This window comes from Toxotes jaculatrix, chromosome 6 (assembly GCF_017976425.1).
Source record: "Toxotes jaculatrix isolate fToxJac2 chromosome 6, fToxJac2.pri, whole genome shotgun sequence".
In the NCBI taxonomy this organism is placed as follows: Eukaryota; Metazoa; Chordata; class Actinopteri; family Toxotidae; genus Toxotes; species Toxotes jaculatrix.
In genome coordinates, this window is record NC_054399.1 from 6,442,564 (window position 1) to 6,469,211 (window position 26,648).

A 26,648-nucleotide genomic window follows, 5' to 3' on the forward strand; every position below is an offset into this window, starting at 1 on the left:
GGTATAGGGTGAGGCATGTGTGTGTGTTTGTGTGGCCGGCACCAGCGGCCAAGAGGCATATGTGTGCGGGCGAGAGTGTGTGTGTAGTCCAGAGAAAATGGCAGGATGCGGAACTCCCTGTGGCCATCTCCATGACTTTATCAGCAGCATCAGTCTCATGATGCCTGCAGCATACTGATTCATTGACAGAACACACATTAATGGTTGTGTGGTTGCCATTACAATTTAAATTTAGGTTTGAAGCAGAAATGGTTAATGTAATTCAAATTAAATCTCTGACCCGAGGCAGGGCTTTTTGTGTGGTGCATGCTGATAGCGTAGCCAGGACATGACTGTTTACGATATTTTGATCATACAATACGATAGAGTAGAGGTGATGCTTTACATTTAAACACTTACATATTTTTTTCATTTTGTGTGATCGTTTATCTGGTCGAAGTCATGCTCACATCAATCGAAATACAAAAAAAAAAAAAAACGGGCGGGGAGAGTGAGGTCTATGGGTGGGTGGGGGGGGTACTAAGAAAAAAAAGGCTAAAGTTACGGTGGTGAGACAATGTCTCTGAGGTCCCATCAAATGAGCCATTCATAGATGCAGGTCTACTAGTTTGTGGAGCCAGGGAGACACTCCGATAGAGTGGGGCCCAGGGTGGCCTTGTCTTTTTGTCCCAAGCTGACCCCTGCTCTCCCGCCTGGCCTCTGCGCCCCTCACCTGGCCTGTCCCAGCGCACCGGTAACAGGATACCTGTAATTTGCTCTAATGGCCTTTGAAAGACCTGGCTGGGCTAATCCCTGGAGTACTTCTCCCAGCAGCACCATATGAAAGGGTGGGGGTAACAGGGCCGAGTGCGAGTCCTGAAAGAGGACCAGCCTCTGGATTGTGTGTGAGAGAATGTCACCCCTTGCGGCCGGGGCTGGGGCCGAGGGAGTGTGGGAGTCAGCTTTCAGCAGATCACCACCATGTGGCTTGTTCACAGGCTCAAAAAACTGGGCCCGGGCTTGTAGAGAAGGAGATTGTCTCTGCTTTACACCTCCCTCGGTGGCTCAGTCTGGCAGGCAGGGGGAACGGCCTGAAAACCAGCCTGCGCACAACTCTGAGAGAGTGCCCTTCAAACTGTTTCCAGATTCCCTTTGTAATTTGTGCTAAGGTAGTTCTCCATGGTCCAAGAACAAGGGTGTTAGTACGAGACTTTTGAGCATGGGGCCTAATGGCTGTAACAGTAACTGTAACTAATAATAATAATAAAATCATTGCTGAACAAAAGGCCCTGGCCGCTGAATATAGAGTTAGATTAAAAAGACAGGAGAAAAACAATCTTATCAGTCTCATCTTCACTTTCATCCCTCCAGAGATTTTAGTGGAATGTGGGAACAGCAAGTGATACATGGGCAGGGAAGACCAGCCCTCTGCCCTCTCTTTTCTCTTCTTTCTTCCTGTCCATTCTATCCATCGTCCTTGTGGTTTTGACGAGGTGGACCAGCTGCAAGGGAATGTACTTCTCAAAAACACACATGCGTGCAGACTAGTCTCTCTCTTCAGGTATAGAGGACATTGTATACAGTAATACTTAGATGACAGCACACAGAGCAATGTAGAAACTGACAGCATGTTTAGATCTGTGAAAGTTCAAGTGTACAAGAGAGAAAAAAGGCAAAAGGGGGTGCAAAAATAATCCTGTTTCTTATTTCCTTTGTTGTTGCTTTAATTATGTACGTTTAAAATTTTGTTTGATCAAAGCCAGCATGAGTTGAGTTGAGTTGAAGGATTCCTAACTGTCCAGGAATTCAAAGCTAAATTAGGCAGGAGAAACACTGTTCAGACTTCCAGACGGTCTGAGCTCATTTGAGGAAAAGAATCAGATCTCAGGGCCAAGTTACTTGGCATGTTGGCTTGGATGTGCTGCTTTGACCAACATGTGGTGGACAATCAGAGAGATTGGTCGTTTTTATTTATTTATTACCTTCCTACCTTCTGTTATCTTCTTTTTTCTATTTAAAAAAAAATAACAAAGAGACAAAAACCTGAGATTTGAAACTGCAGGCTGTGCATTTTGTGTGTACGTCTCAAAGTTCCATGTTTTTGTGTGTGTGTTTGTGATCAGTCCAGCTCGGCTCAGCTTGGCTGGGCTCGAACCAGACATATCTCATAGTTGCTGGTAAGGGATGAATAAATCATCCCAGTCCTGTGAAAGTTAATAGGTATGATGCATGCCCGGAGACCTGGCGCAGACAGCCTGGTAGGGAGCAAGTGAAGGGGTGACCCAGGCAGGGAAAGAGCCAGACTGAGACAGAAAAACCAAAGAAGTATAGCAGAGGACAAAAAGTGAGGGACCGACGGGCAGTGAAAAGCAGGATAGCAGATGGGAGACAGGAGGAAGGAGAGAAAGACAGGTACATTTTGTAGGAATGGAGGGAGGTGCTGCCTCTAGACCGACAGCTGCTCTGCTTTGCAACACAGAGCCACACACACAAACACACGTATATATATATATATATATATATATATATACATACACCAAAACACAAATCCTCCTCTGGAATAGTAGTGCAGTCACAGTCCCTGTTAAAGAGACTATAAACTTTTATTGCTGTCCAGAACTGCTTAGTTCATTAAACTAATGTGGGCATTGCATCATATGTATGCTGAGCCTGATCACACTTATTCAAACAAAAATAAATGTCATCATTTCATCAGTATGTGTACGAAACTTTGTGGACAGTGACTTAACCAGGGTGTTTTTACATTAATAAAAAGGAAACCCTGAGAAAACCTTCCCCTCAACTTTAACCAAAATAATAAAGTCTAACCTTTGTAGGAGTGAACATATGAAAGAAGAGAATAAAATAGCTTCGCCTGACCCCAACCAAAATGTTTAAAATAGACCTTAAACTTCCTAAAAGCTGTAAAAAACTGAACTAGGCTTCATAGCTTCATACCACAGATAGTGTTCATGACAATGTGTTGGTAAAGCAGCACAGAACCTAGACTGGAATGATCTCGGCATAACAGCTCTAGAAAATACATGTGTGAAAAGGAAACTTTTAAATTACAGAGTAAACATGCACATAAAATGCACATAAAAATATGTCAATGTTAATACACTGACATATCATTGCAATTCCCAAAAATGTTTGAACACAAAAAGCAATTCAATCAAAGAAGACCTGAATTATAATGCCACTTAAGACACAGGGCAGAAAATCATTGTGGCACTCCAATCAGTCACGTCAAACTAGGTACTTCTGCCTTTAAAAGCAGATGTAAAACACCTGCTCTGACATGGCTCACTGGGGCCAAAAGCGCTCCATGCTCAGAAGTTTCTGCCCGTGGAGCACTACCACATGACTCTCTGCAGTATTGAACCCAGTGTTCATTAATTAGTCTTCTTTGTAGTTTTGGTTTCAGCACAATCACGGCTGTAGTGATTTTGCACTGAACTTAAACAAACCCTTAAACTTAGTGGTCAAACAGTTGCCAATACTATGACCTTTTTCTCGGATTATCTGTTGATGAATTTTTCTTTACACTGATAATAAGAAATGTGTCAATAAGCATTTATCTTGTGTGTGTTATTTTTTGTATGCCTCTTGAAGTAAATGAGTATTTGTTTAGAATTAAATTTGCTCTCATTTGGTAGCAAAAAGGTGTTAGCAGTAAATCTTAACTGTTTTTCTTGGACACTGGGGGCTGTGCTAACAAGTTGGTAGCACAACATATCATCACTTTTTAAATTGATATGAGGAACTGGAACATTAGAACTGGAAACTGGTTTTCATGTTGTGGCTGATCTGATTAAGTGATAGTGGAGATTTATATCCCAGTAGCATTACCACCTCACTGAAACACAAGTTTGCATTAAAAAAAAAAAAAACAGCTGACCATGATTACACCAATTTAGAGACGTCTGTTATACTGACATCATCCTGGCGAAGACCCAACTTAAGTAAATGTTATCGGCTGGCAGTAGCTGCAGAAGGAATGCAGTCTGGTGCACCCAGTGCATGCTGGTGGAGCAAGCGCACAGCACGATATTATGCAACTGGAGAAGAAAAGAGGAAAATCATCACTTCTTTCAAGTAACATTCCTTTTTTTTTAACAAATTGGTTTGTAGTTTTGCCAGTGCACCTATTATTTAGCAATCATTTGCTATGTTGACTTACACTGGACACACACACACACAAAATCAGAATATAGACTGTTTTCACTATTTAAATGCATACCAACCCTCTTAGATTTGGAAAAGGCCATTAGAGAATTCCACACTAACTGCTACTGAAGGGCTCAGTGCACTTGGTGGATTTATCCCAGGGGTCAAAAGTTTGCCTGATAAAGTATACTTTATCAGAGGAAAGTCAGATAGTAGACCACTGAAGCCATGCTTCATCAGGGGAGCATCTTTAGCATTGTGCTTTGTGTATGCGTTGTGGAATTATGACTCAAGATTAGCATGGAATAATGTGAACACTGTTCACTTAACATGGTTAGATGACAAAATTTATGTCACATGGACCTTCACAGCCACGTGAATGTGGAAAGTTTAATTTGGGCTGTAGTCCCAGACACTTTAATAAACCTTTGTAAACATATACAGCTGCCTAAATGTATGGAAAGCTGTAGCTCAACTGCAGATGCTTGTGTTAAACTATTTCATTTAACTTCTCCTCAGTGTTCAGCTGAAAGTCCAGCACACTGTGTCCTCTGTAAATGATCTTTCCTTCTCAGCAGCACTGTCATATTCCTCAGCAAATTGAAGATCAGCTTTCACATCAGCCACTCATCTCAATGAGATCATCACTTTACCAGTATCATGTGCCGCAGAAATATCAGGCTCCTGGTATATGAGCCTCCTGAAAAAACATTCCTTCATCTGTCAGCTTTGAGTCGATACGAGGTGTTTGGATTTTTCACACAGAGGATTAGGGATGCAAAATAGGCACGCAGTTTAGTCAAATCAAATTCACTGGATGAAGCGAGTTATGAGTTATTTTGATACTTCACCAAATGAGTCCCAGTTTAAAGTAATTTGGAATAAATATATCCGGGAACGCATTTCTGAAAAAGAGGTTAAAGCATTGGTCACCTTATGCTCCCTGTGTGCCCTCGGAAACAAGCAGTGATTCTTGTTGACACGCCTCAAGATCGGTCACAATATGCTGAGAGTAATTATCACAGTTTTGTTGTCAGGTATAAACAATGGCCTCTGCCCCAAATCAATGTCATGATTATGTTTTATGGGCCCTGAAATGAAAGGACAGTGTGAACTCATGGGTTGTGTTTCTTTGGTTGCCTAGAAGACGGCAGGTAAAACTGACCCAAAGCAAGTTTTTTTTTACCCTGAAATTTTTTTCCTTTATTTGACAATCAGCTGTGAAAAGAGACAGAAAATATGGCGAGAAAGAACAAGACAAATGCCCTCGACCACAAACAACTGCAATATCCACATATTGCGGTTGTGCACCCTGACCACTGCGCTAACAACAAATCTGTTTTTAAAACAGTGTATTTAGAAAAATTTAGGTGAACACTGGCATTTTTGTTTTTTATATATTATCATATTTATATGTTTTATACATTCCTGCAAATTCAATGCATTTATTACAAATCTGTGTTGGCTGTCTTTTCGACACTGACCAGCTTCAAAATGACTAGGTCATACAACAAGTGGTCAGCATGTGTCTAAAGGCAAAAGTGTTTGTCCCCAGTCTTTCTCCAAGAAGTTTTCTTTTGCATGTCCTTGCATGTCTTTTGTTCGTCAACATGATGAACTGGACAAATAGGGATCAAGGTGCAGCCCTTTGAGGACTTCCCTTACTCAAAGGGATTCATGGTCCTACATACAGTTGTACACATGAAGAGTGACCGAAGTAAAGTTCAAACTTTGCCTGCTTTCATACCTCTGCACATCTGACCATTTGCCAACATGGTCTTCAGCCTCAACGACCACGTTGTCCCTACCCTCTGATACAACCCCATATGAGGGTCTCCTGAAGTAGCACCACTACGGTGGAGGAATACTGGGCATTCTTCATCACGGTTACAATAATAAACACATGACTGAGGAATGGTCATGGTTTGGTGAGGCTTAGGCACAAAAACTACTTGATCGTGGTTTGGGTTAAAACAAGTACTTCCTTAATGTATGAGGACTTTCATCATCATGGTTATAATAATAAACATATAGTGAAGGTTGAGGAATGGTTTTGATTAAAAGAAACAATGGTAACTATCGATTTCAAATAGGAAAGAAACAGCTTTCTTCGGTAAGAAAGTCCTTTGTTGATCCATTCGTCCACCCAAACCTCCTGATTCGCACTTTGCCACTCTATGTACTATGCCACCTGACATCTAGTGCTCCCATCATAATTACTACAGCCGTTAGAGGTTGCCTTACAAATTATGGATCGTAATAATGTGCTGCTCGTTTTTTCTTTTTTTTACGGGAGGATAGTCTCCCAGTTGCTGCATAAATTTGTTGACTGTAATTTGACTGTTGGATTGTCCAAAGTTCAAAAGTTGTTGAGCGCACACCCATGATTCTGCCACTGGAAAGGAAGTTTCAGACATTTGCTGTATATATTTACGTGAAAAATATATACAAATATATACAGTGAAAATATAATTTATGCGCAGGTTCCTCATTCCCCTCCGGAATTAACATAACTGAAAACCATCCTTCTGAAAAAGTTCAGAACATTCAAGGGTTAACATGCAAGTTTCCATATCACACCACCTGTGAAGGCCTCCACTAGAGCGCCTGTTCTCATGGTAATCTCTCAAGGTGTTTAAAGCAATAGTGAGTGATGCAGCCTTTGTCTGTGCTGATACACACAGGCGGCTGCTTCGACCAGTACCAGACCCTTCGAGGGGGTCATGGCAGATCAAAGGTGCTGGTCACAGCCATTAGGCCCGGCAGCCCAGACCCGACATGAAAAGCTTGTGTTTTGAAAAGGAGGGCAGAAGGAAAAAAACAACAGGGCCCTCTTCATTTAAAAAGCAAGCAAACTGTGAAATAATTGAAAAGGTATGTCAATCAAGAGCAGGGGCACAGCGGGAACCCAGAGATTCCCAGGCTCTGCTCTGGTCGAGCACTGAGCCATGGAGGGCTGCTCAAGGGGGCAACCCAAGAAATTAAAGACCTGGGAAAAGGAACAAAAAGAAGACAGGAGGAAAGGAGCAGAAAAATCTCTTTTTCTCCGTCTTTCACTCTTTACTGCTTTAAATTTGTGATGGAAGGAACCATTTTGCCACACTTTGTAGAGCCCTATTGAAAATGCTTGGTCATTAATAAGATCTTGTCTAGCTCTTCACCTCTCAGGTGAGTAACAAAGACTTACTGGGGGGAGCAGCCATTGGAAGCGCCTGCCCCCACCAGACAACCCCCCCCCCCCAACTCCCATCTTACAACCAGCACCTTCACCCTGTACTCGCTCCCTCCTCCTCTCCCATACCATGAGTCTGACAAAAGGGAACCCGTGAGAGTGTCTCTCTCTTTCCTTTCTGCCTTTTTTTTCCAAGGTCAGAAAAGGCTTGAATGATCTGACGATGGGCTAACGTCCAAAAAATGGGAGACAGAAAGAAAAGAAAGAGTAAAAAAAAAAAGACTGGGTAAAAGACTTTTTCTATGCTTTTAAAAATCCCATAGAGGAGAACTAAATGGCAAGTCCACAGTTGACTAGACATGTATAGTGCAGAATTTGCTTGTAATGGCAGCTTGAGCTTATTGACAGTCCCAGCCAAAACATGTCAAAGGTTAAGAGATCTTGCCAATTGCAAGTGGGAAGCCAAAAGTACCTTTTTCATGAGCTCAATAAGGCCATCAGTTGATACTTGCTCAGCAGAATGTGGTGAAGGAGGGACCTTCAGTTTCCAATGCAACTCAAGAACAAAGTTAATTTGTCTCCATTGTTTCTCTCTGTTCCGTCTATTCATGAAAAAAAAAGTCTTGAATGAAAATGATTTTAAATTTTTTAATCCTCACTTTCATTGTCTCTGTATGCAATCTGCTATTATGCTAAAATAACAATGATTTTATTTAATCTTATTTTATTCCTGCCTGTCCATGTAAATCAGTTTCTTAACAACTTACCACAGACCACATGCCATTAGTTATGCCATGAGTTAATAAAAGGGAGGATTACTTTCAGATTGCAGGTTTATTTGTGGGGTTATTTGTGCATATAACACAAAATTAAGTTGGCTTTAAAGGGACTTAAGGGACATGATTTACCCGTTTTGACACATTAAATTTGGGAATTTTTTCAAAAAACTGTCATCACCCAAATTTCTCGACATCTTTTAAAAGACCTTCCTTTTATAATAAATGTCACTATTCCAAATGTGTCCTCCTATAAAACTATATCAATATTAAAGCACATTTCTTTAAGTCTGGAGGCCAAACTCAACGTTAAGCCTTCCTTCCAGTGAAGTGACCTGTGGATTTCAGCAGTTAGGAAAACCCTCTAATAGCTTGAAATACCTCACTCTGATTTCTCAGGCTTTGAACACAATGGAATGACTTTTCAAAAAGGGGGTGGGGGGGGGGGGGGGGGGGGGCAGCTGTGAGTTATATGGATCTAACTGGTCTTTATTGATGTGTGGTCAAGCGTCCAGAGCCCAAGTGATTCCTCTAGACAATGTAAAATCCCCATTTTATGTCCTCAGATCTTTTTGTGTCTGCTGGCTGCTACACTGCCACGTATGAAAGAGATGACACATAGGGCACATCCGAGTCCTGAAGAGAGAAAGGACAGCATTTAATTTAATGTGCCATGAGGAAGACATGGCGAGTTTTGTTGAAGTGCTTCACAAAATGATTGCTAAGGCAAACTTGAAAACCTGTCCCTGCAGATATTAGTTTTTTTCTTTTTATTTTAAACCAAAATGCTTTTCAAATCAAGTGCATTTACAACTCTAACATTTTGATTAATATTAGTTTATTTTCTAAAATTTTTGCCTTTTAAAACCTGAGATGTTACTGTTCACAGCCAACTTCTTGCAATGTGTCAGATGTGACAAACATGCTTCCAACACACCTACTGTGCCTGGAACTCAAACCAGCAAATAATGGCAATTACTGCTGGCACCACTTTCAGGCACCAGCGGTTTTCATTGGCCTGGACTAATCCCCCATAAATCCTTGCAGTGCTCCAATCGCCAGCCAGGGCCTCAGCTAATTGCTTATGAGTCCCTTGCACGCTCCAGGTGCCACCATAGCACACCCGGTGTTTGTAAACACAGCTCGTAAAGAGGAGGTTGCCATCAAAGTGTTAATGTTTCCTCGGAGGATCAGAGGTAACGTAGGAATGATGGGGGTGCAGCTGGGCTGATACCTAGGTGGACTCAACTGAGGCATTCCCTCCTTCCCTGCAGCTGTGGCGAGCAGAGAGAGGGCTTCATTTACACGTTCCTGTCAAAGAAGAAAGACACTCAACAGGAGTTTGTGTTTGTTTACCTTCCCCATCTTTTCTTTCTTCCTTTATACTCTTTGTACTTCTTTGTGTCTTTGCCTAAAGTAGATGACCTCACTTGGTAAGCATGACTAGTGATGTTCAGAGCCGAAAAAAAAAAACAAAAAAACTTGGTGATAGTTGGTGATGTTTAGCTTGATGGGAGCAGCAGATGTGTGAGTTTAAGTTTCAGATGTGCTCTTTGAGATCAGCAGCAGTAGACTGATGGTATTAGCTGCCGTCTTGTAGAGAAGAGCAGCATCTTTTGCACCACGTGAGATGTTGATATCACCTGTAGAAATATTAGACACGGATGCTAAAGTTGTCCCAGGAGGTTAAAGGATAGGTTCACATTTTTTTAATCGAGTATGTTTTTAATATTTACATGCTCATGTTAGAAACTGGTATTTTGGTCACTGTATTTGTTGCTCTTCTCCATACTAACTGTAAAGAGGTTCTATCTTAATGTGATTACAATGTAGGGGATAAAATATCACAACACTTTTTCAGAGAATTGCACTCTAAAGCTCAGCTGAATCTAATATTAGGCTTCAGCAGTCAAATCAAGTGGATATCTATGAAATTTAATACTGAATGTAGTCTGTTTAGTACTGAATTCCCTCCTTTTCTTCCCGTCCCTCCAGTGTGTCTCAACAAGGAAACCCTGTTTGCGTTAACTGTGGATTTTGTCCCCCCGTGTCTTTATCTTGAATTGCATCTGAAAGAGATCTCTTAGTGGCCAGTGTGGGCAGGAGGAACAATTGCAGCAAACCAAAAATTCTTTCAGTGCACAACCTTAATAAAGGTTTTGTTTTTTTCAATTCCCTAACTGTCACCATGTGTTTACTGTTGTAACCATGACAAAATCCCATAACCTTAATGAACTTATTATAACCCAGGCTGTGATCGCTCCCTAAACCTAACCAAGTTATTTTTGTACCTAAACCTAACTAAACCTCAGTCATCACACTGTCACATTATAAAACAGATTTATCTTTCAACAGTGAGGTGTTAGTTTGTAATGGTTTCACAGGGCACAGCCAACAGGGGCAGCAGATCAAGTTCTGTGCCGTTCCAGAGGGCATGGACAAACGATGTATTTTCTGACAAAAATATAGCTAATTATTCCACCGTCTTTCCAAACAAAATTTGGATTTTCAAAAATAGGTGGAAAAACTGTGGCACAGGGAGAGAAGCACCTGCAAAACCCCTGGTGTGTGTTTATTTTTCATTGCTGGATGGGTTTAACCAGCGAGACTATTCAGGAACTCAGTCACTGCCCTGTACAAGATCAGTGGTTGTACAGAAGCAGCCGGGGGTAAGCCAACTGGGTACTGCTTTCATGACTCCTTCATTTCCTACCAGCTTTGGGTCAATCTGTCCTTCAGCACCTTGATCTGGTGCTGTGTTTACAGCATCTGTCCAAACCCAACAATCCTTTTTCACAAATATCCAGCCGTGCCGAGCCTTTGAGCAACAGGATTACATATTTTCTTTGCACAGACTTGGTTTTCAGGGGTGTAAAGAGCAAGATTTCGTGCTCTGATCAGATAGCAGGCCACATCAGGGTGCTTTTGAAGGTGTAAGTGGGCAAATCAAGCCAGAAAAAAACATCATAAGAGAGCTTCATCTACAGCAATTAGTTCCTATTCAGGACCCTGCGGTAAGCCTTCAGGTCATCTCCAAAACATCTCCCTGTCGTAGCCATGACAATGGGTGTGTGCCTTTATTTTTGCATGCAGACAAAAACCAGATCAAGAGACAGCCACATGGGACTTGTTTGCAATCAGTGCCCAGAGGAAACAATTAACCCACCAGCTTGCCAGCTTTTTCACGGGGTGAAGTGAGTTAGAGAGGCTGCTTAAGTGGCCGGCAGACACGGGTTTTGTGTCCCTCAGTAAACAACACTGGGTATCATCACGATAGAGCGTCACATCTGGAGTGAGGAGGCTTTTATGGATGCATGTGGCAAGGCAGACTAACGCTGTGCAGGCTCAGACACTGTGTACGTCTGCTTTAGAAGTGTGTGCTACAAATTTTATGTAGTCCAGGACGTGGTCTGAGACTGGGACGTGTTTGCAAAGTTGTTCAATGAAACTTCTGTGGGAAATAGTTACAACTTGCTTTTCTGATATGGTCAGACTTCTACCTGTCAATCTAAAGGCTCTGAGCACAGTTGATGCCCTCGCAAAGTGAGATCTCTCAGGTCATTGTCCATGTCCTGTGTGTATGTGTGTTTTTTTTTTTTTTCTCTTGTCTTGAGCTCTCTCTCCCCAGAGCATATGGCTGTCTGGTATTCTAATCACTAATGATAGAGTGGCTTTTGATGGGGAACTCTCGCTTGATGTTTCTAACCCAGACTCTTTTTTTTTATTTTCCAGGCCTGATGGAAATCCGATCTGTCAGTGTGGGAGTTGTTGCCATCAAATCTGTCAGCACCGGGCTGTACTTAGCTATGTCCAAGAAAGGCACGCTATTTGGATCGGTGCGTATATACAACCAAGCAACATTGTTTCTGGAGGTCAAGATGGGATGGCTGGGAAGGGGAGGAGGGTGATGGAGCTAATGTATATGTATATGTATAGGGGTCCCAAATGAGTTTTTACCCAAACATGTTTGATTTTGCAGAAGTGAAGGGAAATCCCAGGAATCTTGTGCTGGAAAGTCCAGAGAAAGGTCAGAGTGTTACTATCAATCATTGCTGTACACCTGGGCCATGGTTGATGATACCTGCAGCTTGAGTGGGCTTGTTCCACTGTCAAAATAGATATAGCAGAAAAAAGAAACCCAACCAGCAATGACAAAGAGCCAGCTGGGCTCCTTTAAAAGTCTTTGCGTGCCATCTGCCAATTGTTGCTTTGCGCAGAAGGCTTTCAAAAGTAATCACCTCTCTTTGTTAAAATCACACACCGCACATCAGACCTGAGGTGTGTGGTGTCTAGCTCATGTATTTACATCTTGGAAGAAGGAGAAATCAGGGACAAGCAATCAGTCAGCCAGCAGTGATAAGACAAGTGCCTCCAACAAGCTAACACAGAAAACGGGACATAAGTAGACCTGACGACCAGAGCCTTCACAAAAAAAAAAAAAAAAAAAAAAAAAAAAAAAAAAAACGGCAGGTGAAATCAAGCCCAGCTCAGACTATCCTGATGCTATCAAAGATCATGATAACAATCTGAAAAAGGGAAGGCAGCAGAACCTCTTGTGGTTAAATTGTGGTTAATGTGAGAACCTTAAGGGTCAGTTCACCAAATCATGCACACACACTTTTTATTTGCCATGGTTTTAGCATACCAGCTCTAAGATTGCAGGTCAACAGAAATGAATTTCGCCAAGAGATCTTTTCAGATGAAATTTCCAATAACAACGTCCCAGTTACTTGGGAGATTTTACAGACCTCATTGTCATCAGTTTCTGTCAGTGATCAGCTTTCAGAGACTGGTACCAATAAAAACTTAACAGTGAGGTCTGTGGATTATCCTGAGTAACCAGAATATTTTTTCTGGAAAAGCACATCGCTGTTGGGGTCAGTTGTAGTTTTTCAATGCTTTGAGCAGCTCAAATAAAATTTCATTTCCACTACCGTATTAGGTACATGAAAAACAAGTTTCACAGATATTTGGTTTAAAATGTCACATCTACCTGCATGGCTAAACACCACAAGGGTTGAGGGGTAAGAGAAAAAGTGTTGATTTTTGTGATTTGACAGAATGAACCCTTCAGTTCCAGACTGAACACTAAGGTGGCCTTAGAAAGACAAAGCTAAGCTAAATTCCTTGTTATGAAAAATCTCACCCCATCGACTTCCAACACCTGGAAAATCTTTCACTGCAACAACAGACAACAGACTTTGTGTACTTTTTGGAAGCTAGCCGAGTATAGCACAGCAGTGCAAACTCATCTGTTATGACCTCCTTCACCTCTCATGTCCTCCTCCCTCTGATCACAGGTTAAGTACAACCCGAGCTGCAAGTTCAAGGAGCGGATTGAGGAGAACGGCTACAACACGTATGCCTCCCTCCGCTGGAAGCATGGCGGCAGGCAGATGTTTGTTTCGCTGAACGGGCGGGGGAAGCCGCGGCGAGGTCACAAGGCTCGACGAAGACACCCGTCTACTCATTTCCTGCCTATGCTCCCATCCTAGCTGCCCAAGTCTGAACTCTAGCTGGCAACTGGTTGGCTCACCTAGCTCCTCACACTAATGCTGATCTAGCCATGGCGGCGATCTTTATTTTTATTATTCCATCCTCTTGTCACATAAATGTACATTTGTTGAAGTCTGTAACATTTGTAGAGTTAGTATAATATGTATTTTAAGTTATTTTTTTTTTCTCCATTTTCTAATGATGCTCAGTAATACAGTTCAATACAGTAGAATTCTAATATCTTCAGGCATCTGTCTGGCTACAGTATACATCTATGTGTCTGAAGTGCATGTTAAATGGCGTTTGGGTGACTTTAAGGGACTGTAAGAGGACTGAAAACGGATGGCAGTGCTTGGAAACAAAATGCGGCTCACTGGTTTGTTATGTACCCTGTTTCAGATGCTCAACTAAATAGGAAGGGAGGCATCTGGTACAGGAAATATACACTATCACTCTGAAATGGCAAGTATCATTATTAAAACAAAAAAGAGGCAACTTTGAGGTGGCTACAAATCAGGGCCATGGCTACTACTGAGGACACCGAGGTCATGTCCTTGGTATTTTAGGGGGCCAATTAAAAACTACATATCGTGGGGTAGTTCAAGAGCTGATTCCAGTATTTTTGGTTTGGAGTCATGACTGCCTATGGCCCTGCTGCAAACCTAACATTATCCACCGTTGCTTAGTATATACTGGCACTACTGGACAAGATGAGATGAAAATCTCTACTCTACGACTCACTGATACATTGATAATGTACTGCTCTGTCTGTACATGTTGATATATACATGTTTGACAAGAACTCAACAGTAACTAAGCTAACTACTGGGATAACATGCTGGATTTTCTGAGATGACCTTTGTATGTTTGTGCGTGCTTCTGTCAGACTTGCTTCTACTCATCCAACAAATCACAGTCAGTAGATTAGCAATCAGTATCTCTGGTTCTTGGGCTTTAGTTCTGTCGTGAAATAATTAATATAAGTTTTGAGTCATTAAAAGCATGATAATGGCTGTAGGTACGCCACACATCACACAGCAGCAACTTCATTAATTTTGTACACAGTAGTAAATGGTTATTACATACTCCCTCTCTGTCAGTTCTTGCTAACATTTTCTTGACAACGAAGCTGTTGCTAATAGAACATTTAATATATTTAAAAACATTTGGTACTCTTTAACTGTTTGAGGTCGATGTTTATTGTTATTGTTGTCTTTTTGTGTTGGATTGTAGTCCTACTGTTAAAAAAATAAGGGAAAAAGTAATTGTATTCAAGTCCATATTCAACTCATTTTGGTATGGTATGGTATTACTACTGGATTATGGTTCATTTGTGATCCATTTCTCATAAACTGTTTTCCGGTTATAGGCCAGTAATAGCAGGTTGTATATATAAGGCCAAATTCTCAGAAAAAAAAAAAAACAGTCCTTAGACTCATTTCAGCAAAGTGAAATCATTTGAGTGCCTTGAGTTTGGTAAACTTCAATAAAAAAAAATGTGGATAAATCATGAGTCACGGCTCCCTCACTTACACTACCAAGCCCTTTTTAATCATCTTTCTAAAATTATGAAGTGCAAAAGTAGCATTGTAATCTGGTCTTGTGTATGTGGCACTGATTGTTAAGTGTTGGTAACATCTCCATCGGAGCTCTCCGACATAATCCCCCTCCTCACCATAATCATGACAAAACTCACAGCGGGAGAGGCGTTGATGTGGAGGACCTCCCTGTGTCTGATGAAAGGTCTGCGGTTATGAACTACGCAACCGAGCATCAAGGTCATTTACACACAGACGAGCCCTCCAGTGGCACAGGAGGCCACTCGGTCTTTTCAGTGAACAGAAAGGAGAGTCAGGGATGAATAGTGGCTGTTGGGGGTGAATAAAGGCCAACCTTTCAGTCTGTCATAATGTGAGATTACTGTGACGGGGTACACGTCTGGTCAGAATGGCGTGAAGTCACACTGTAGTTCAGCTCCAAAGGTCTGGGTGCGGCACACAAATATCAATATGGGGGGTCTGGCTATAATGTTGCAATGCAAATGTCTTTGTCCTCATCTGTGCAGCCTTGCAAGGCTGTTATATTTTCAAAAGTAAAGACCACTTGTAATTGTTCTGCTTTTGTTACTGTTGTATTTAAACTGTAAAATATAGTAAAGTCATTTAAAGATCATGTTTGACTTTTTGGGAAATACACTTATTTGCTTTCTTGCCCAGAGTCAGATGAGAAGATCAGTACTACTCTTATGTACAGTAAACATTAAGCTACCACCAGCTGCTAGCTTACTTAGCCTAACAGAAAGACTTGATACAGGGGGAAAGAGTAGACATGGCCCTGTCCAAAGGTAACAAAATCAGCATAGTAGCACCTCAAATTGTCTGCTGTTTTTTTTATCAGTACAAAAGTAAAAATTAAAAACTGCCCAGAAGCCAGTGAAGACTCCAGGAACTTACTGGACCTGGTCTAGCCCAGTCCCCCAAAGGCAGAAACACTTTGTTTTTGTTTTTTTTGTTTGTTTGTTTTTTACAGGTTAAACAAAAAGATCTGTACATGTTAATCTGTGAGCTTAGGAGGTGCTGTTAGACAGATTTTGTTACCTTGGGACAGAACCAGCTCTTTCCCCCCTGTTTCTAGTCTTTGTGCTAAGCAACACCATGTGCTGGCTCTAACTTCATACTTACTGTACAGACATGAGAGTGGTATCATTGTTATTGTGTACTCATGGCAAGAAAATACATATACATACTTCCCAAAATGACAAACTTTTTGTTTTATTAACAATTTTTGAACACCAAACTGAATAGTACAGTATATTTCATCTTTTTTTCATCTTTTCTCTTGTGGTAAGATAGTACTATATATCTGTGCAAAGTGCATTTCAGTTTTACAGTTGTCTCTTAACATATGATTGTTATCCAACCCTCAGCTGGCACAGACACACTGAAACATGCACACCACAAAGTAATCCCATTTTCTGCCTGTTCTCTCGATTGACTCGCCTCTTTGTCAGTGTGTCCTCCATCTCTTCTCCTCTACCTCTCCTCTCTCCTCTTTTAACCGTCCAAGAATCTCTCCTTTCTTCTTGGCCTGAGGGTGCGACTGGCTGTTGGTGCCAGTTCCAGGGACACCAAATGGGAGCTGTAATTATCATTGCTCCACCACTGTCCTGTCAGTGCGCTCGCCAGCAAAACAAGAGGGATCCTTTGGAAGTCCTGATCAAAAGCTTTGGCCTTTGATCATGAAGCAAAAGGAAAAACCTAAACACTGAGAAAATCAACGAGGAATGTCCCAAAGAGAGCCCAGGAGAATGGGAATGACAGCCATCCAGAAGACATCCTCAGCTCCTCCTCTGCTATGACGTGTTGATGTCAGGAACACAGGTGTTTGGGCTGTGTTTGATCTGATCCGTATAAGCAGAGGACTGAGAGAGTGAGTCATGCAATGATGTTGTTGCTGAAGTGTCTATCACGTAGCACCTGGTGGGCTTCATAGCAGGCCGTGTCTTTATGTTAGTGCAAAGGCCTCATCATTAGTTTTTACAATGTGATTTTGATGGAAACGTCTGCACTCATAAAACACTGTACATCCATGACAACATTTCTTGGATGGAGGCATTCTGCACCAGTGTTGATTTCGTCAGTCAAAGCTGTGACGAAAAATATCTGTTGATGACCTATTTTTTACAATGAAAAAAAGGCTAAATAAAAAAGTAGTCTTTGAAAATGAAAAACTATGATGAAATGTACTACATTTCAATCAGTAAATAAAAACTACACAATAATGTGAAAATGCATCTGTGGGAGCACACACTATATCTCCTATCTTTAGTGTTGTGAGTAGGTTTTTCTCAGCGGTCCATCTAAATTATCCTCTAGATATTCGCCACACAAAGATCACAGTATTGATGTTATGTGACAATATAGCGTCTCCTCTCAAACTAAACCAAGAAAATGAACAGCATTTTAGTGAACAGGTGAGTGAACAGCACAGGTAGCTGCAGTAATGCTAGGTTAGCAGGAACGACTACACTAGACTAGATTAGAGAGAGCGGTTCACTTCAAACAGACAGAGTTTTGAAATGCTAACTGGATTTACAGAGGTGAGTCAGTCTGTACTGCTGCAGAGCAGAGTGACATGGACACCTTGCAAGAGACACCTGTAACCATGGTAACTGTACACAAAGATGGAGACAGCTGTAAGCCTTAAAATGGACTGACTGAAGACAGAAAAAATAGAAATGTATGATGAAAATCCTACAAACATGTCACTGATGAAAACTTGACTAAAATGTCTTTGGGTTTTGTTGACTAAAACAAGACTCAAAATAACAAAAATAAAATTTTCATCAAAAGACTGAGACTGAAGCAAAACACTGGTCTGCATGGCACAATAAAAAATAGTGTTTACAGAGAAGGTTACTCTGAATGCTCCAAAATTAATTTGCAGCTGAGTGACAGAAAAAAGTAATAATAGAAGCCCATTTTGAGGGCCTTAGCCAAAATCTACAGGGGCACAAGTCATGCTGCTTCAGCGACAACAAACCACAGCCTCTGGAACCTTTGAAACCCTGTGTGGTCATTTTCTCTCACAGTGACTGAAAAGAACTGTGGTGGGTGGGAAAGAAAAAAAGAGCCCCTCGCCACTCATAATACCAATCTTATGTATGTAGATGAAAATGGGAGGGATGGGAGGGGTTGGGGGGTGGCAGTCGGACTAAGGCACAGTTTTAAAGCGCTTATTGAATTGCCATTACAGCTCCTGAGACTAATTGTGGCTGTTGTGTGTCTCTCGGTGGCCTAGGGGGCTCTGGAGTGGCCCTGTATGCTCTTACTCAGTGGGGTTTTCAAACCGAGTGGCCCTGAAAGAGAACAGGACCACCGTAGATCAATGGCAAACCTTTCACTCTTTCACAGGCCCTCGCTAATCCTTCTCATTTGTCTGCCATTTGTTGAGGCACATTCACAGTTCCCTGAATTTAGGATTAGGCCTTGTTTTGTTACAAAAACAGCCCAAGTTATAATGCTGAATAGATGGACTAAAGGGTGGACGACGCATGAGTGTGCATGTGAGTTTGTGAGTATGTGTGCATGTGTGTGTGTATGAATATTGGGTAGACACTATGTTTATGACCAAATTAATGAGAAGACAGAACCCATTCAGTGTTTTGTCTTGATTCATCATTTCAGTGATATGTGATGCAAAAAGGACAGCTTGTCTTCTTTTGCAGAGGATTTGTTGTCGCTTTAATATTCACAAAGCAACACATATATAATCAGCAGCATCCTTGTGGACACTGTGCCATGTGATATGAAAGAATATTGTGCATAATACAAAGATTTCTGACACATTCAGAGTTAAGTATTACTGTTTTGCCATTTAGCCTTACTCTGTCAAAAGTGAAAGAGTTCCATAGCTCTCTTCTTAACATGTGTCTTTTCATAAGTCCTCTGTTTAATAGGTGTACGTGTATGAACTGACGCACGTTCACACAAAGAGAGAGCAAAGACAGAGCTCACTGTCCCGAGTTTCCCTTTGAAAACAAACATTTCATAAAACAGAGGAAAAACATGAACAAATTGATTCATCACAGTCAAATTCCTGCAAAGGAAATAAAATTTCATTAAAGTTACAACAATTCCCTTTGAAGCCTAGAGTTTGTCTCCACTGTGCTATGTCTGGACCTGAGACTGTGCTTGGACAGTCTTGGCAGCCTGCAGCAGAGCCATCAGACTGAGGCCTTCTCATCACTGAGTGGATTAGTGTTCATGTCTGAAGCCACTTACTGGACATTAGACAGGGCTGCTGAGTGGCACATGCGCCACATTTCCCCTAAAGCCCTGCCATGCCACGCCGCAGGTATGTGGTGCCGACCGGCCAAACCCCATGTCAGGCATTCTCTGGATGCCTGCAGCCGTGCCAGACACCGGGGGATGAGGGGAAGAGATGGACGGAAAGATCACAGCGTGAATCAGAATGGATGAGAGGAAAAGTAAGGAAAGTATATAGGTGCACACTGGTATGGGTAGATAAACAATAAACAGTGTTATAATGGCAAGATGCACTGATGTCATAGTGTTTGTGTGTGGATGTGTGCCGACATCAGACTAAATAGTTATACAGGTTACAGGTGGTAAAATCTCTGGCCTCCCAAAATTTGGGGAGGTTATGTGCTGATACTATTTATGGGCTTGGTGCAGAAACTTCTTGGACTCTTGTCTCCACTGTTGAGGTTGCCAAGCAACCAGTGGAGACTCAAGATTAAACAAACGAGATATAATGAGTTAATTAGTGAGCTTTAGAGGTGCTGGTAAGCAGATTTTTTTTTTTTTTTTTTTAACTTTGGACAGAGCCGGGCAAGCTGTTTCCCCTTGCATCCAGTTTTTATGCTAACCTAAGCTAATTAGCCCCTGCTCTAGCTTCAGTTAAGCATACAGATAGAAGAGTGGTACACGGTAAACTTTATAAAACCCCTATGTCCTTACCAACCTTGACACTTGTTATTCATTCAGAGCACAAACATATAACTATTAGTAGCAGGTATAGATGTGCACTTAAAAGTAGAAGCCAGTGTGCATTGGATTGAAAAACAAAATATCCACTGAGTGTATTGTTCCAGTTGCATCTGTATGTCTGAATGCCAGGAATTTCAATTCACTACATCATTTCACTCTGGATGCAGTGTTACCGCATCCTTGGGAGAGACAGGTGTGCACACTCAGTACATCCCATTATTTTATGTAGCTTTAGTTACTGTAATACTATAATCCCACAATTTTTCACATAGATAATGTTGCCTCTGTGTGTCACTAAGACATCTCAGGAGGGAGAGCAGACTTGCATGCACATGCCCTGAAAAGACATAAATAAAATACTGATCAGGCTAGATGGTCACACTCCTGGTCACAGTGTGGCACCGTGACCAGTGTTTAGTGGCACTGGGTAGGTTTTCACACAGGAGAGCACAAAAGTTACAGCAAACCTCTAACTGCTAAGCTGTCAAAATGCATAGGAATGTAATCCAAATGTATATAAGCAATGGAAAGATAATAATATACAAAATCTACGAATATAAAAGCACAGAAAAGGTAGTGGCATCCTAAAGGGGCACAGACCATTTCCTTATATATAGTTTGGTCAGCTGAGGCAGGCCAGCCACATGTTGGCCAACATCCCAGTCAACATCAGGAGGTTGTCTTTGGCTTTTAGTGACTGGAAAAGACCAAAGTCAGTGCTGCTTCATGCAAAGTTTGAGCCGTGCCAAAGTCTATCCACCCTGCCCCTCAAGCCCTGCTGAGTGTGAAGTAATTCTTCATGCTTGTGAAACCAGACAGACTCTGCGTTTTGTCACTGCATGCATAGCGATATTTCTTCAACACTGCAGGTTTTTTTTCAGTTTTTTTTTTCAATTTAAAGATTAACAGGTGCATGTACTTCCTTAACATTCATGTAGAATGTCAAAATCAGCTTTTGTTTTTTCCTGTGAGGAGGTTTGATATTAATGAGATGAGGAGGCTTTTTTATGGGATTAAAACACTGTGGGTTGTATCTGACAATGAGTATGATGTGCAAATGTCAGTTTCCTTTGTCAAGGTCCATCATCATGTTGAAATTAGACACCTGGCTAAAACTACGGATTAAAAAAACTTATGCAGACAGACTGTGGAACATAATGACATGTAGAATAAAAGCAGTCTAGACAAGCTGCGAGGTTTGACTGCAGAGTCAGGGGCCTAAAGGGCCTAAAGGATCAATAGCAAATTGCAAATACTTCCTGTACACCTTTGTACATTATGTAAAGATGATCCATGGATTGCAACACAACAACATCCCACTATGTTGAAATGTGGAGAAATCAGAAGAAAAGTTTCCTTTTTTTTCTATTTTGAAAACACATTGTAGTGTGTGACACAAGCCTCTGAAATCTTTCTTGAGAGCAATAACTCCATGTGCTTCTACACTGCTGTGCCTCCTCAATGCATAGTAAAAAAAATTTCCTCCAGCATCCACATCAACACAAAGAGTCAAGCCACAGTAAATTGTGATAAATATGAAGAGGGCAGAAAGATGAATCTCAGCCTTATATTGATATATACATTAAATGACAATGACCACTAATAAGCTAGTAAACACAGCAACACAGTAGCTATCTAGTGTGAAGTGATTCCTCCCATCCTGGCCTGTATTTCCCCAGCCTCAGCACCAGACTCAGTGGCTGCAGCTGGATGAGCTCAAATTGATCGGCCCCTGAAGCTCTGTGCTGTTTAGTTTCTTCAAAATTCAGAAGTCTTTCCTTGTTGAGCAGTTTTTTAAAACTCACTTTACGTGATGGTGGTACAACCAGTCAGACATACTGCAAGAAATCAGTCACGTTAGTTAGTAGTCTGTGTCCCATATTGTTTGGTACTGTAATACTAGGACTGGAGACAGTAACTGTAAGAGAAAGTAATACAAATCAACCATGCAATCAGCTGCCTTCTTTTTGGATATTGTACAGAAATGGAAACCTGTAAATGGGATGAGCTTCTTTGGATATCCTTGGTCTTTGCTGCATGTTTCTATATCAAACTTAGTTTGATATAGAAACATGTTTGATATAGTTAGTAATAGTTTCTGGTAAACTAGGAATCATAGCATACAAATCAAATTTCTGTTTCTGAATTTCTGAACCACAGCAGGATGCCTCCTTTTCATACCCCTGTCCCACTTAATAAATAACCTCAAGGTCACAAACTGTAAAACATTTCCCCTGGTATTTGTAGTGGGGTTATAATGTCACACGTTCGCTTAAAATGAGGGTTTATTTAAATGTACCACAGAATTCAGGCAGGTACTGTTAGGAAGATTCATTAAACAGCTCAATTTATGACTTTACAGTAGATGTGTACTGATGGAGAATCGGCACCCTCTGATGGTCAAAAGCACAGCAACTTTAAAACTCTTACACTGAACTCTGGCCCACTCTGCTGGATATCATGAAGAACTGACCAAAGTAAGAGTAACAACTGAGCTGTGTGGATATGTACTGCATACTTTGATGGTATGCAAATGTAGATATAAAAAGGCACAATGGATCAGGGTATTAAATAAGAAGGGTTGTAAACAAAACTTAACAACAGATGACAGAAAAGGACAAGTGTTCTAGCAACAATTTGAGGCTAGAGTGTTTTTTTAATCTTTTTTTTGAGGGCAGGTATCTGCTAGTGAGAGGTTTGCACAGTGACAAAGATGGAAAGCAGTGCACCATTAAAAGCAGGACACAACATATTGGCATGTATAGTATTTATATAAAGACAGGTTTGTTTGTGTAAAAATATGTTGGGGTCTTTTTTTTTGCCGGCCAAAACACATGCAAATTTGGTCAAGTAAAACATTAAAGCATGTATTGTAAACATGATTATTAATGATACTACTTCAGACTGTTAATAGAAAACTTATAATTAAAGTTCTCTAGATCCTTGGTCTCTTGAATGTGACTGTTGAATATTAACTCACACTTGAAGCCAGAAGCTGTGGTTTTCTATAACACATCTTTGTCACAGGTTCAGCTGTCATTTTTGACTGTTAAAAGTGTGATGCTCCACTCAAAACCACACCTGTCAGTAACAGTTTGAAATAGTCATCTTCTTCAAACAGATCCACAGCAAAACATCTCGGTGGTGTATTTTTATTTTTAAATCAAATTAATCAATTTAAAATTGATTAATTGTAGTAAAGTAGTATCCAAACGACAAGAAGGAGGTTCAAAGGTTGCAGCTTCTATTGCCTATATTGCCTATTGTATAGATTTTATATGTCATGCCTGACTTTATATTTTTACTTTAGGACCTAACTGATCACATTTAAAGCTACTTCATGGCTCCTGTATTTACAAAGAGCATGTACATTAAAACTCTGCTATGCTCACAATGCCAGCACCACTGTATTCAGAATGTGAACAAACACTATGTGAGACAGCGACATGTTCATGACACATCATGCACTGAAGTGGGCTCATCATGTACCTATTATTTTTTCTGAGGGGTTTTTTTTGTGACAAGAACAACTGGGGTCATGAGGCTGAAGCCGGTTGTTCTGTGGTTGAAGTGACTCATCTACCTTTCACAGATTTGTTGCAACAAGAAGGTGGGATGTTTTGCAAGAACCCTCAACTGCTAAAAAAAATCAATCAATAAAAAAAAGACACATAACTACATAAATGAAAAACTATACACTGATATTCTACACTTATTAAATTCATCCAACAAAGGTTTATGTGACTAAGAATCGAAACGGTGAGAGAACTAGAACCAAATGGGCTGAACAAAAAGAAGAGATAATTATAACTAAAAAATGTAAAATGAAGATGAGCGTAGAATGGAACTAGAGAAGGTGTGAGAGGGGAAGACAAGGTGCTAACAGAGCAAACTGCTGTATAAAAGGTGCCACTTCATCCCACAAAGGCAACAAGTTCAAGGTCCTGCAGTCACGATGCACGCTCTGCACAAAATTCTGCTCTTTCATGTTCTGACATGTCTCAGACAAAATGGTAAGATTGCATAATCTTATTCTTACAGCATACACGCGAGACGTTATCTCTTTTAAGTTTTCCTTTTTCCTTTTCAGCATTCGGGAGTGAAATTATAAATGGCAAAAAGAGCAAAGACAAGTCGATGCAGTACATGGCATCGGTGCAAAACAACAACAAAGGTCATGTATGTGGAGGATTCCTTGTGAGTGAAGACTTCGTAATGACTGCAGCACACTGTGATGACTTGTGAGTAATCTTTCGCCTTCAAGCTATTTTTGATTCATCTAAATATAACCTTTTAATTTTTTAACATTAATTCTGTCAATTTCTCGATCATTGTTTGTGCAGTAAGCCTACAACTGTTGTTCTCGGCACCCACAATCTCAAGAAAGTTAATAATGACATGAGATACAACGTGAAGCGATGCAAACACCCATCTTATGTGCAGACTTCAAAAGGGAATGACATCATGCTCCTTAAAGTAAGTAAATATCGATTCAATCTCAGATTTACACTGTTAAAAACTCACTTGTGACAAGTGAGCTTACTGTGGCTTATTTTGGCTGTACTGCTGCTGAGACCCTTCGCTGTTTATTGACCTGACTTGTTTTTTGTTGCTGCTGGACTTGGGTACAACAAGGCAACGCAACACTTGAACTTCCCGGCCCTCTCACTAGCTCCAACATGTTAGCTTGAACTCTGCTGGAGACAAAGGAAATGCTATGAAATGAGGTGTTGCCAGTTTTTAACTTTTATTTTCTTATTTTGTATCTCCAGCTGTCTAGGAAAGCTCGCCTGGGCAAAAAAACAATCAAGCCAATTAAGCTCACAGATTCTAAAACAAAACTTAAAGAAAACAAAAAGTGCCAAGTAGCTGGGTGGGGTTACACAAGAAGTCGTGGTGAAGTCATTGATGATCTGCTAGAGGTGGAAGTGCCGATCATCAGCCTGGAGAAGTGTAAGAAGATGTGGTACAACAAGGTTCCTGCCAATACTATTTGTGCAGGTGGATATAACACAAACAAAGGATTCTGTCAGGTATGTTTTCTGTCTGTTCATAGGAAAAATCAGCTGGGTAAAATGGTATAAGCATCTTCAATCATAATTAACATACTGAACTTCTTCCTCCTCACAGGGTGATTCTGGTGGCCCCCTGGTGTACAAAGGGAAGTATGCTGTTGGAGTGGCTTCCTTTAACAACAATAATAACTGCACCTACCCAGATTTACCCAACGTCTATACAGACATATCAAAATTCCTGCCCTGGATCAAAGACATTCTCAAGAAAAAGCAGTGTTAAATATAACAGTCTTACTAATTGTATATGAGCTTCAAATGAAATATAACAAAGTTTCCCTCTGTGAAACTTGCCATCACATCGTCATCAACACAAGCTCAAAGGCTCTTTGTCCAACAAAATATTCACAAAACCTTGCAGGATGAGTTTTAAGCAGTAGTTTTTGTCCATGTTGGGTTTTTTTTTATTGCTTTCCTAATGCTTGCTTGAGGTGCAGAGACATCTGTCATCTGCCTGCTACTGTTAATCGTATATGTTTGCTTAAAGCCTCCAGTAGTAATAGTCAAAAAACATTTTTATAGCAATTCACATAAAAACATATTCAGTTCTAGTCAGCTGTAACATCAACAGACTGTGTAGTGATGCCTATTTAGACTGCTATCTGTTAAACAAGAATAAAAAATATAAAACAATAACTGTGACTGTGGGAACATCAGTACTCAAATCTGCAGCTGGAAACTGTGGTTGCTGTGGTTCAAGATTGCTACACAATTCAAAGAACTCTTCTGGTTGTGTCACATAGATCTACACCAAAGAACATCTGTTGTGTTTCGCTTGTGCTTCTGTGTAATACATTTACACAACAAGCGCATTTGATGTGGGTAACTGGTAATGTGCAAAAAAAGGTAAGAGAAACAGAACCAGCGTGGTCCAAAAATAATTTCAACCAAGTCATTGATGCAAAATGAAAATGGATGGTGGTAAAAAGAAAAAAAAAAAAAGATCCATGCAACACAAGTTTGTATTAAATGCAGATGTGAATGAAGATGTCTGGATGAAATAAACCGTGCATGTGGTGAGAGGGACTTTTGACAACACAAGCGTTGTAAAATGATATGCAATCTCAATATCTGTCATTAAAGAGCTGATATTGTGTGGTTACTGTTTCCTGTGCCAAACGACTCACTAAGTGTCATATGAAATGTTTCATAGTTGTAAAACGTTTTGCAAATTTATCATCCAAATTATGCAATCACACAACAAGCAAGCAAGATGTAGTTTTTTATTCTTATATTTACTGATCTGATTACAAAAAAATGAGTAGCAGTGAGAGTTATGTTAAATAAATATTTAAAAAAAAAAAAAAAACCTAAGCTGATGCCAGCTATGAGGGGACCACATTTCAATATATCGACATATTTTGACTCAACACCTGTTGTGTGGCTGTGTTCCCAGCAGAAGACCAAGTCCACCTCCTAGCTTATTTAAACCATATATTTACATTTATAGGCTGCTGTTTAGAGTCTACTG

The 26,648-nt window shown here is 40.7% G+C and overlaps 3 protein-coding genes across 3 annotated transcripts in view; 2 read left to right on the top strand and 1 right to left on the bottom strand.

The window, feature by feature from the left end:
* The window catches only part of fgf22 (fibroblast growth factor 22), a 28,063-nt gene extending 13,079 nt beyond the window's left edge, over positions 1-14,984 (top strand). The window contains exons 2-3 of the mRNA XM_041040284.1: positions 11,830-11,933; positions 13,398-14,984. Coding sequence (XP_040896218.1) covers positions 11,830-11,933; positions 13,398-13,592 — 299 coding nt within the window. The 3' untranslated portion in view covers positions 13,593-14,984. The remainder of the gene's footprint in view (positions 1-11,829; positions 11,934-13,397) is intronic.
* The window catches only part of polrmt (polymerase (RNA) mitochondrial (DNA directed)), a 121,433-nt gene that overhangs the window by 65,687 nt on the left and 29,098 nt on the right, over positions 1-26,648 (bottom strand). The window lies entirely within an intron of this gene.
* On the top strand, positions 23,958-26,486 carry LOC121183273 (duodenase-1-like). The gene is made up of 5 exons (XM_041040279.1): positions 23,958-24,118; positions 24,196-24,346; positions 24,449-24,581; positions 24,878-25,138; positions 25,236-26,486. Exons 1-5 carry the CDS (start codon positions 24,061-24,063, stop codon positions 25,398-25,400), a joined length of 768 nt encoding a protein of 255 aa, XP_040896213.1. The 5' UTR covers positions 23,958-24,060; the 3' UTR covers positions 25,401-26,486.

Bases quoted from the DNA above. Each gene is read 5' to 3' on its own strand.
- LOC121183273 (XM_041040279.1), top strand. From the start codon at position 24,061: ATGCACGCTCTGCACAAAATTCTGCTCTTTCATGTTCTGACATGTCTC. The intron at 24,347-24,448 runs GTGAGTAATCTT...TTGTTTGTGCAG, and splicing joins GCAGCACACTGTGATGACTT to TAAGCCTACAACTGTTGTTC. The intron at 24,582-24,877 runs GTAAGTAAATAT...TTGTATCTCCAG, and splicing joins ATGACATCATGCTCCTTAAA to CTGTCTAGGAAAGCTCGCCT.